Raw genomic sequence first — 12484 nt, 5'->3', positions numbered from 1 at the left:
GATCTCCTCATTACTGATTTGATCTCTTAGAGATACTCCGAGTTTATCTTTTTATAGTTCCCTCGGTGACTCTCACACATCGTATGAGAGAGTAGTTAGCGACAATTTAATCTTTTATATCTCAAAATCCTCTTTTTGATCATGACATGAGTGATATATTGACAAGGATTACGGTTCTAGAAACATAGTTCTGTCCAAGAAGAATAAAACGAGCCCAAACTAAATAGGGTTGCGTCGTTTTATTACAGAGTTCCCAGAGAATTCTTTTGGCATCTTCCTGTTAGCTTCTTTAGTAGGTAAGTTTTATAATAATAATAATAATAATAATAAAAATCCTTTATTGCCATACACTATTGCTAATACAAGATTAATAACTAAAAGAATCATCCATTAATATTAACAATATGGCAAATGGCCGCAAACTCAGCCTTATGCTGTGCATTAGCAACAATGCTCAGCGCTGATTTTCAGTCTGCACCAGTATCCGACTGAGCAAACAACCGCGACGCCCGAGTAAATTTAAGAAAGAAATTTAAATAAAAAAGAAAAAAAAAAAATCCAAATAAACTGTAAAAGAGAGCCAATAAAACTAAAACTAACTAACTTATACACTGTGGGAAAGTAGGCACGTGTGTGAGTCAGTCAGAGATAATATTGTATGCTAACAATCACCATAAAACATCGGCTTTAGATCATTTTTGATGCTCAACAGTTTATGTCAGATAAATTATCTGTTAAAAATCTGTGGTCTGCGCTGAACACAAGATATTCGGCCTCGGAAATTGAGGTCTCTTTTTTTCATAACTCCGTTGCACGCGATATTAAATTAAATAAGTATTTTATGAATGGATATTTTATAATCAGCGTTGTTATTATTAAAATCTTCAGAATATGCAAAACACAAGCAAAAAAAGTTGGGTGTAAATTATAAGTTAGACAATTAACGGAGACAATAAAAATTTGTTACTTAATTCACTAGCAATCGTTGTAAAGTAGTCGTGGGTATGCAAATTGGTTTTATTATAATAAGCAATTATATCGATTGTTTACAAAATCGATGACTTAATTTTAGTCATTAATTAAATGATCTGTGCAGAGATCGCGTTTCAGTCTTTCCTTTTGTACTCTATGAATCAGATAAAGAGCATATAATAAAGACCATTAAGACAGATCGTCGATCGTACAGTGTACTCAGGTTCCTCTGCAGTTCACTTTTTTCTGGTTAGATGAAGCAGAAATCCTCCAGCATCACTTTATTGCTTGCTGAGCGACTCAGGCTTATTGTTAGCTGGAAAATATCGAAACCTTTAGCTAAAGTTATAGTTATATTAACCTTAACACTATTCATAGGCAAAACGCACTGTTCGAAGACTTTAGCGTACGAGTACATTTAGGTAGGAAATTTTAAACGAAAATATTCCACAAATTTACAAACTGCCTTTATTTATTTACTTATTATTTATTGTTATTAGATAAACAAAACAGGTAATAATTAAAGGTAGATTTAAATATAAAACATAACAAGTTTTGTTCTAAGCTAACACCTAAAGTATGTGAACACAACTTACAAAAAAGTAAATATAAATTAAAGTTGAAACACTTAAAAAATTATATAAATATATATATATAATTTATAATACCTAAAGTTACGTGGTATTAATTACGTAGAGTAAATAATTTGATTTTTAAAAATATTTAAGTTGTTTGCCTTTGTGACAGCGCCATAATTTTGAAGTTTGAAGTTTGAAGTCCCACTGCTGGGCGTAGACCTCCTTTTTCCTAGGAGGGAGGATTTTGTGCTTATACCATTGATAGCTGCGTCATAATAATATTTAAGAGCATAATAACAATATTTGTACATGCGGTAATTGGATTGGGCCCATGACAGATATCCTTTAGCAACAAACTGGAGGTTAATGCACGTAGCATTAAGTAAACCGTCATTACGCTCCCATTCGCCGTGGACGGTGGAATTATTTAAATGTCAGATAAATTGCTTTAACAGTTCGAGAGCAGTAATAAGGTGTCCATACAGTCGGAGCCTATAATTTGCTCTCGCATTCAATCATTCGGGTACACTGCGGGCGCGTTGTTGCACAGATTAATTTGTGCAGAAGGTGCGTTTCATTGTGAATCTTAATGGGCGTGTTTACACCACCCGTTTCACTTTTCCTCCGTTCCTTTGAGCCCTAGGGCAATTTTGGCAGACCTGCCGTGGTCGGCTCCAGTGCTGGTTGCGATAACATCTGTGAAGAATCTTGCTAGAAATTATTTACCAAAAATAAAGCGGAGAAAATCCAAGCGGATGTTTTTTTTATTTCAAATAATTCTTAGAATATCACTTGATTTAACGGTTCAGAAAAACACTGAGGAAACCTGCAAGCCTGTAAGTTTATCATAATGTTCCCAAATGCATGTGAAGTCCACAATCCGCACTTGACGTGGTGGTTTGATGGTAAGCGAAAAACTATCGACCTATGGACAATCATACTAAAAACAATAATACGACCAAACACGACCAAGTGCCGTCCTAGTGAGTATCAACCTTAGGTGTTACAACATTCGGTTCCTAAACAATGCTGATTGACGGTAGAAATAAGCATGTCGGTAGTACGTCCCCGGAGGATTTCTGTCACGAAAAGCTTTACTAGAAGGTATTAAATCCGGTAATAAAGTTCTGGTAACTATTATCTATGTGATAATTATGAATTCCTAGAGTCCGCCCCCATACGAAACTGCAATGATTGTAGTCGCGGATAGGGTCTAGGTTGCACATCCTTCTCCCTGAGATCTGAGGATTTGGATGGTTTTTATCCGCCTGTAGGCATAAAATGTTCCGAACCACAATAATCTTTGCCTACACACTTGAAATCAACTTTCGTCTCGTACAACCCGTCTCCGTGTTGTGATAACTTTTAATAGAAGCGGCAATCATGAGCCTATTAATAAATGCTTTGAGTCGCGTCTTTTCGCTTTAATCAACAATTTCAATGAGATTATTACAAGGCGTAGCGTCAACGATTACAAGATGGCGGACGGAGGCTTTATACGTCGATGGGTTTTATTAAGTTTTATGATGTTGCCGGCCGGGATGCTTCTCGCGGTGGTGTTTTTATGTCACACTCAAATGATGCCTTGAAATTATTGTCATTAATGCTAAAGGTGACAAAAAGGACGATGAGTAGATAAAATTTACATTGGTTAGTGTTCGATTATTTCGTAAAGAGTCCGAAATCCATTTATTATACGTCCACTGGATTCAAACAGAGGAGGCCTGCTCAGCAGTGGGACTGTACTGTGTTAATAGGATTTACTATCAACACAACAACACAATTTAGTAGACTTAAAAAAAAAAAAAAAATTCAACTTACTTTATTTTTTTGAGACCGCCGTCTTATTAAGAAACGTGGCGTAACGTTTGAAAAGTTACGCCGTATTTTGAGGTGTTGCCACACTACAACTGGCAGCACTTTTCAAATGTCAGAACGTGACAAAGACTGTGTAACTACTTCAAAGATACACCCTAACAGAAATTCTTGGAGCACTAATAATAATAAATTAATAGTTAAAAAAAACTAAAAAAGACGCTTAGTATTAAAAACCAAACTAATTTCCACTTTCTAGTTTAGTTTATATATAAAAGCGTGATTTTTAGTTTTTCTGAATTTTTTTTTTAATATAGCAAAATTAATCGGTAACACCATCCAATTTGTTGTTAAAATTAGAGAAATCGCCTAAAGAAAATGGTTGGAAATTAAAATTTAAATCGTTCCTGCCTTATCGACTATGGATGAAAAGTATGTAAATTAACAAAAATCTTATTTTGCACACTGAATAATGGAATAATCTTATCAGATTAGTGTATTGTCATCTATCGATTGAAGCGCTAATTTATTTCTGGCGCAATAAGGGTCACGACGTTATAGTGGAACAACCATACGTACATACAACAATATAATAGACGGTCAATATGTTTGTACAGATGTATTTTTAGGCTAATTATTTTCTTTGCTTTGTTCTAGTCATTGGTAATAAATAGTTTTGTCTCACGTAAAGGTCTAAAACTAAGAAACTAATCAAGTTTATTATTAAGATACATATTTATTAATTTCTAATAAAAACACGGGAATTAATTTTTTTCAATTTGAAGAAACCTTGACTCGTCATAATAGCAATAACCAAACAAAAGAATAATACTTAAAATAAATGTATTACTCTTAAAAACATTTGTTAATAATGAACGGTTAAATTCAACAAATTACCAGAACTGTTAGACCAAGAAACTAATCAAGTTTATTATTAAGATACATATTTATAAATTTCTAATAAAAACTCGGGAGTTTATTTTTTCAATTCGCAGAATCTTAACTCGTCATAATAGCAATAACCAAACAAAAGAATAATACAATAAATTTATAACTTTTAAAAACATTTGTTAATAATGTCCACGATCCGTTGACAGTTAGGTGGTAACGTGTTGTAATTAAATGTCAAATTGAACTGGAAATATGAATTATTATAACAGTAGTTAAAGAGTCTCACACTAAAAGACTACTATACGATAGCAGTACTGGGCTATCAAAAATATAATATTTGATTAGATATTTAATTAACCTTACCCTCTCGAAATTGGCTAAAAATTAGAGTGAGATTACGTAATTTTTGTTATCGATGAAATTTCATATTATTATTCATATATTATTATTCAGATTTAGTTTTATATGTCTTTTTTTGGGTAAATAAAACTTGATGGACTACTGTAAAAATCAAAACTAATACATAATAATTAATAGATAGTTTTCAAGAAACATTTAAAATTATATTTGAGTTAGTGGGTATTTTGATATAAATACGGGTGCATTATCGATGGACCTCAGCACTCAGATTAACGTCTAACCGAGCCGAGGTCCGAGCCCTCGCAGGAGGCACCCTCGGGTCGACGTCTCCCACTCTTCCCCCGATGTCGTCGAGCCCTGGGGCTCTTCTCATGGCGAGCTTTCGCGCTCGCCCCACTCCTCCGGTGACGCCGCAGCAACCCCTCAGGTGGTTAGCGTCAAGTGTCCATCCGAAAATCGAAATCGATGGACCTCAGTCCTACATGGACTCGAACGTCGCAAAGATACGTCCCAGTGTCTTAGTCGTGTATCAGTATACTGAAGCATTTTTGACTCGGTGTCTATACTCCATATATACCGATTCAATTACGACTAATTGCCGATAAATAATTATATTCTCTGTTATAAAATAATTAATTTGAATAAAAACATGAAGTCACATAGAACTTTTGTTTTGTTTTCAAGCTTTAATTTATATTGTAAGACTATGTAAAACAATCTTAGCGCACGTTTAACTATTTTGTTCTCTTATTTAAGTTCTAATAAATGTATACTTTTAATATATACAGATGCGGTCTGCTTGAAAAGATACTATACGCATTTAAATCGTTTTAAATTTGCATCAATTTGATCGTTCGACTATAGACCCTCATACGTCACCTAGCGCCGATTTGAATGCTTTTTCACCTAGCATACTTAGTCAACAATCTTTATAACGACCCCTTTTTGGCAGTGGGGTTAAAAAGTAATCTGTGTTCACAAATCGTGTCGCTGTCGTCGTGAGTCGTGATAAACGGACATTGGCGCACGATTGTGTCGACTGCGGGGTTACGAGTGTATGTAACACAGAGCTTTGTCATGCTCGCGCAATCTGCCCCCGCTGTGCGCCACCGCTGATGTCTTATTTTGTGGTACCACAGAGTTGAGATTTATTTTAAGAAGCGCTAGGCAGAAAATCGAACAATTCCGTCTTTTTGATTCTGTTTTATATATCAACCTCTAAATTAAACTAAATTGACAGTACCAAAAGCAGTGCCGTTCTCAATTTTTTTCTGTGGCTGTGCTTTTCAGCTATTCATCCGTAGCCTTGGCATGTGTCAGTGTCCACAGGCTTCTTATTTAATAGGAGCGAAGATCACACGCCCACCGCAGTGCTTGCATGCGCAGTGCTTGCGTGCGCGAATTTGTGTTATTATCTAGAACTAACGTGCTTCATGGGCAATGGGTTATTTTACTATTTCTAAGCAAAATTTTAATAAGGTTAAATCAAGTAATGATTTTTGGTGAGTCATTAGTCCATGGAAAAGCCAATGGTAAGCCGAAGCCTTAGTGTTATATACAGTCAAGTGTATACATTTAAGAAGAACTTATGTGGTACTTTTTTACTTTGTTGTTTAATAAAGTGAATTAAGTGGGTATGTTGAAATATTGTATGACAAAGTCAGTTCGAGTCAAGCTACCTAGCTAATACATATTGTTATGGCGAACTCTCTAGTTTTATTTATGTTCTTAAACATATTAGTGGCGACGTGTGGAGAAAATTATACAAAATGGATAAAAAAGCAATAAGATTTGAAGAATACAACCCGGACTCGTCAAATTGGGACAGTTATATAGATCGATTGAAGTTTTGTTTCGAGGCGAATGGCGTCATTGTAGATAATGTTAAACGCGCTAACTTTTTTACAGTTTGTGGTTCGCGGGTGTACGACACTTTACTTGCTTTAATTACGCCGAGAAAGGCTACTGAAGTGACTTTTGCGGAAATAGAAACTCTTCTCGGTAAACACTATAGCCCGAAGCCTAACGAAATATCGATGTCGTTTAAGTTTTACAAACGCGATCAAAAACGTAGTGAGTCTGTATCGGACTTTATAGCTGATGTGAGAAAACTTAGTTCGAAATGTAACTTTACCGATTTAGAAAGAATGTTGCGCGACAAACTCGTGTGCGGGATGAGTGATAGTAGATTACAATACGAACTTTTGAAAAAGGACAACTTAAGATATCAAGACGTGGTGGATGCTATGTTGGCATCCGAGAGCGCGGGGCGCGACGTGCGCATGATTCACGCCACCGCCAGCAACAGCAGCGGCGCGACCGCCGACGCAGCTACGCCCGCTCCAGAAGCTGGCGAGCCGATGGACGTTAACGCGGTGCAACCAACGCCGTCGCGCATGTGCTATCGATGTGGAAGCCGGCATCCCGGGGAGTGCCGATTTTTAAACGCGATTTGCCGATATTGCTAGAAACGCGGTCACATTGAAAAAATTTGTATAAAGAAAAATAAGACGAATAACAAGAGAGACATCAACTTAACAGAGGAAGATGATCATTTAAACGGTATATATAGCATACGGAGTACAGCACGGGTCCCTCCCTACGAAGTGGAGGTTATAATAGCAGACGTGCGCGTTCGTATGCAAGTAGATACAGGTGCCAGTTTCTCTCTTGTCAACGAGCGCACATGGAACGTGCTCGACAAACGCCTCCCGCGCGACTCTCTACAACCGGTGCAGTTGTCTCTGCGTACGTGGAACGAGACTCCAGTCAAACTTCTAGGACAGGCTACTGTATCGGTCCGTTTTAAGGATATCGTTCAAGTTCTGAACGTCATAGTGGCTAAAGGCACCGGGCCAAACTTGCTTGGCCGAGATTGGTTATCACCACTCAAAATAACTATGAATATAAATTTTGTTGCTAATGGTGATCTTGTACAGATGGAAAAAGTAATAGCCAATCACGGAGAAGTGTTCAGGGATGGCCTTGGTACTTACAAAGGTAATCCAGTAGCTATTCATGTTAAATCAGGCGCAAACCCAAGATTTCTTAAGGCTCGCCCAGTGCCATATGCGCTTCGAGAACGAGTGGAGAAGGAAATAGACCGGCTAGAGCGAGAAGGAGTATTGCGAGCAGTTTCGTTTTCGGAATGGGCTACCCCGGTGGTCCCTATAGTAAAAAAGTCTGGGGAAATAAGATTGTGCGGAGACTACCGCAGTACAGTCAATGAGGCAACTGAGTCCGATACGTATCCAATGCCAACGGCTAATGAAGTTTTTGCAACGGTGGCCGGTGGAAAATTCTTTACAACTCTTGACTTAGATCGAGCTTATACACAAGTCATTGTAGACGACAATACATCAAAGCTGCTCACTTTAAATACATGTAAGGGTCTGTACACTGTGCACAGACTGGCATTTGGTGTAAAGACATGCCCAGGAATTTTCCAACGATTAATGACGTCGTTACTAGCTGGTATACCAGGAGTTGCAGTTTTGATCGACGATATTATCATCTGTGGGCGTACAATGTTAGAAATGCACGAGAGGCTAGACGTCGTACTTGAAAGAATCGAAAAAGCTGGACTTCGTTTAAACAAAAATAAATGCAAGTTCGCTAAAGAGAGGGTGGAATTTTTAGGATTTGTTATTGATTCGGAAGGCATACATCCGGCACCGAGTAAGGTGGAATCAATAGTAAACACTCCAGCCCCTAAAAACAAAAAAGAGTTACAAGCATTTCTTGGGCTTTATAACTTCTATGAGCGATTCATACAAAACAAAGCGACTATACTTGAGCCTTTACATCGATTATTGGATACTGAACAGGATTGGAAATGGACGAAGGTAGAACAAAATGCATTTGAGACAGCGAAAAGGTTACTTACATTTGACGTGACTTTGATACATTACGACGTAAACAAGCCAGTAATACTCACGTGTGATAGTTCTGAGTACGGAGTGGGAGCTGTATTGTCTCATGAGATGGAAGATGGTACAGATCGCCCAGTTGCAATGGCATCTAGAACGTTACATTCGCATGAAAGGCGTTACTCTCAACTTGATAAAGAGGCCGCGTCGATTATGTTTGGGATTACCAAATTTCATAACTACCTGATGGCGAGACGTTTTCGTATAATCACGGATCACAAGCCACTGCTCGGGATTTTTGACCCCAAAAAACCTATGCCCAACATGCTCTCACCTCGGTTGACTAGAATTGCTATTGCACTTACTTCACATAACTATGAAATAACATACAAACCTGGACCAAAGATTGGTAGTGCGGATAGCCTAAGTAGATGGCCACAACCGGTTCCAGAACAGCCTGAACAGCAATTATGCGACATTTTGCTAATGGCTGAAACACCTGAAGACTTTCCCTATGATGCAGAACACATAGCTTCAGCGACAAGACAAGACAAAACCTTGTGTCAAGTGGTACACTATATTCAGCGCGGGTGGCCTGCAAAAGTAAAAGATAGAGAATTACGACCGTTTTGGTTACACCGGTTAGAGTGGTCGTTGCAAAATGACTGTATACTCCTTGGTTGCAGGGTAGTAGTGCCAAGATCCTTTAGACAACAGGTATTACAAGTTTTACACAAATCACATACAGGAATAGTACAAACTAAAGCAGTAGCGCGAAGCTATGTGTGGTGGCCAGGGCTCAATGAAGATGTCGAATCGTTAATCGGCAGTTGCACAAAGTGCTTAGAAAACCGACATATGCCGCCAAAGACGAGTCATGAATGGATTACACCAGCAAGACCATGGTCAAGACTCCACATTGATTTTGCTGGACCGTTTCATAGCAAGTATTTTTTAATAATTGTTGACGCACACTCAAGATGGCCTGAACTATATATGGTTAACAACACAACGTCAGCTACAGTGATAAGACTTTTGAGATCAGCTTTTGCAACACACGGGTTGTGTGAAATGTTGGTGTCTGATAACGGCACTTCTTTTGTATCGAGCGAAATGCAGAAGTTCTTGAAGGCTAATAATATTCGGCATGTGACTACTGCACCCTACCACCCCGCTACTAATGGGTTAGCGGAGCGGATGGTACAGACAATAAAAGATAAGCTAAAGAAAATGGACTCCTTATCATGGGAGGTTAGAATTCCTAATTTATTGTTGGCGCTTAGAAGTACGCCATGCACAACAACCAACAAAAGCCCTGCCGAATTGTTAATGAAGAGGCGTCTACGAACACTTTTAGATACTCCGCATCCAGATAACCTGCAAAATAAGAAGACAGAGAAACAGATAAGCAACAATAACCAAAAGAAGCCACGACAGACTAATGTAAGTCAACAGATAATGTACAGAAATTATAGCAATATGGGGCCAAGATGGCTACCAGGTATCATAAACGAAAAAATAGGTCCATCGAGCTACAAGATTGAAACCAATGATGGTGTGATTGTTAATCGACATATTGATCAATTAATTAAAAAAACAGCGGCAACAACTCAGACAGAAGAAAAAGAGGAAAATAATGGAACTCCAGTGCCCAACCAAGGAACTGAAGAAACTGATGAGAACATGAATGAGGACTTAAATGAGGGAAAAGAAGGAAGTAGTCAAGGATCTGAGGCAATAATTACCATACCAGATTCTTCTCAATGGGCTGAAATGTTAGGGATTCCTTCTACCTCGGAAAGGACAGGCAAAATCAAAAATAAATGTAGTATGCGTTCTAAGTCACCGTACCAGAGACCTTAAGTGACTAAATAATTATCAAAATTGGGGATTATACTTGAATTAGTTATTTGATTTATATTCGCTTTAAGTTTGGTTTGTATTCTGTTGGTTGATTAGATTTAGTTTATTTTTAGAAGTATATATATATTCTTTGGTTATTGTAAAATCATTCTTTTTGGGGAGGTATGTTATATACAGTCAAGTGTATACATTTAAGAAGAACTTATGTGGTACTTTTTTACTTTGTTGTTTAATAAAGTGAATTAAGTGGGTATGTTGAAATATTGTATGACAAAGTCAGTTCGAGTCAAGCTACCTAGCTAATACATATTGTTATTGCGAACTCTCTAGTTTTATTTATGTTCTTAAACATATTACTTAGTATACAGGTACTATTATTATTATTTTAGGAAGAGATAAAAATATTTACTGCTATTAAGAAGAAGTTGTCGACAGTAATTATTGCATACATCCGTCACATTGAGTAATCAATATCATCGACCCATTAACGGCCCACTACAGGGCACGGGTCTCCTCCCACAATGAGAAGGGTGTATATAGGCTGTACTCCACCAAGCTGGCACAGTGCGGATTGGTGGACAAAATGAGTAATGACACTCAATTGTTAAGATTTTTGCATTTTATGCCTGATTGACTCTCTGCGTTATATTCTTTGACCAGTCGGCATGTTACCCTTTGCTATTATCAGCTTTAATTGAAAATCGCTACAAAAACTCGGATAGAGGGCGAATGAAGACTCCATTAGAGGCGAACTGGTATGATTCGCCCCACGGCGTCTTTGTCCCCGCGAATGTACAAATCGAATAAAACAGCCAATGGAAGAAAGGTATGATCTAATTTTACGGATTCTAATTTCTAATAGAGATGTCTCGATGTAATTACATTTGCCTTGAACGTGAATCGGTTTTCGGCTAGATTGCTCTATTGTGTGGAGTTAAACGCTGAGTTTTTTAATGAATATAACCTGCACGGCTAGGATGGATAGGAGATATTTTACTCCACTGGGTTAGCACGAAATGTTTATCACCCATGAAAATGATATCTAATTAATAAACGTCGGCCCACAACGCGGTGGACAGATGGCATCGGGCGAGTCGCTGGGAGCAGCTGGAGGCAAGCGGCCCAGGACCGTGTGGAACTCCCTACAAAAGAACGTCCATTGGTTGAAATGACGATGATGATGAATACACGTGTTCCTGATACTTTTTCGTTTGAGCAGTAGTAGAGCTTTGTGAGAAAGCTCGTCCGGGGAAGTACTACCACTATGCTTATTTCTGCCGCTAAGCCGCATTGTCGCAATGCTGTTCCGGTCTGAAGGGCGTAGTTTCCGGTGTAATTACAGGCACATGTGCTTAACACCTACAAGTTTGTCATCCAACTAAGACAGGCCTAAGAATGTGGCGTGCCGTGTAGTGCTCGCCTCTCTGCAGCATTTGGCAGCGATCAGGCCATTAACATTGGGACCCTCCATGCATTGGGGGGTCAAAGTCTTGGCGAGAGTGCGGTGAGTGCGCAAATAAATCACGTGCTCTCACTTATAGGTCTATCGAGGGACAAACAAAGTTTTAGTGGGTGCGATTCCCACATAACTGGAACAAGACCAAGGGCGGATCGAGCTTTGGCGCCAGGAGGGGGTCACATAGTTGTGGTCTAGTCGAGAACTTATAATTTAATTTTGATGACAATAGATATAAGTAAAAAGTAGGTATTTTATTAATGTACCTAAGTACTGTACTTAACATTTTTTATTCTTTATTGCACACTTGCAAAACCTAACCTAAATAACTTGTACATATACACGTACGTAACGCCATCTTCTTTTGAAGACATCCAGAGAAGAATTATCTATCACGGAATGAGGCAGCCTATTTATATTCCATAACCGTGGTGAATGATTTGCCATAACAGCTAGAGGTATGTCGAGGGGTATGACGCAAGAGTGAAGAGGTGGGTTCAACAAGTGTGTAGTGCACAACTAAGAATTTATAACTTAGTATATAAATAAAATCATTATGTTCAATTAATGGTCCACCTAAGTCCTGGAACCAGCTCAGGTCATGACCCCTATGCCCCCCTCTGGATCCACCGTTGAACAAGACGAGTTAATGACCAGCTCGTTACTGTTTTTTAGATTCT

General features: G+C 38.3%; 1 protein-coding gene across 1 annotated transcript; it reads left to right on the top strand.

Annotated features, from left to right (window-relative positions):
* The first annotated feature begins 6385 nt into the window (after positions 1-6385).
* On the top strand, positions 6386-10348 carry LOC120637002 (uncharacterized protein K02A2.6-like). Its single transcript, XM_039908583.1, has 2 exons — positions 6386-6991; positions 7085-10348. Exons 1-2 carry the CDS (start codon positions 6386-6388, stop codon positions 10346-10348), a joined length of 3870 nt encoding a protein of 1289 aa, XP_039764517.1.
* Positions 10349-12484: the final 2136 nt, after the last annotated feature.

This window comes from Pararge aegeria, chromosome 3 (genome assembly GCF_905163445.1).
Source record: "Pararge aegeria chromosome 3, ilParAegt1.1, whole genome shotgun sequence".
Classification (NCBI taxonomy): domain Eukaryota; kingdom Metazoa; phylum Arthropoda; class Insecta; order Lepidoptera; family Nymphalidae; genus Pararge; species Pararge aegeria.
This window is presented reverse-complemented; position numbering and strand designations above follow the sequence as displayed.

What these genes read in the sequence shown, in the direction of transcription:
- LOC120637002 (XM_039908583.1), top strand. Translation starts at nt 6,386, where the DNA reads ATGGATAAAAAAGCAATAAGATTTGAAGAATACAACCCGGACTCGTCA. An exon ending in AGCCGATGGACGTTAACGCG is followed by an intron (nt 6,992 to 7,084) that starts GTGCAACCAACG and finishes CGATATTGCTAG; the next exon opens with AAACGCGGTCACATTGAAAA.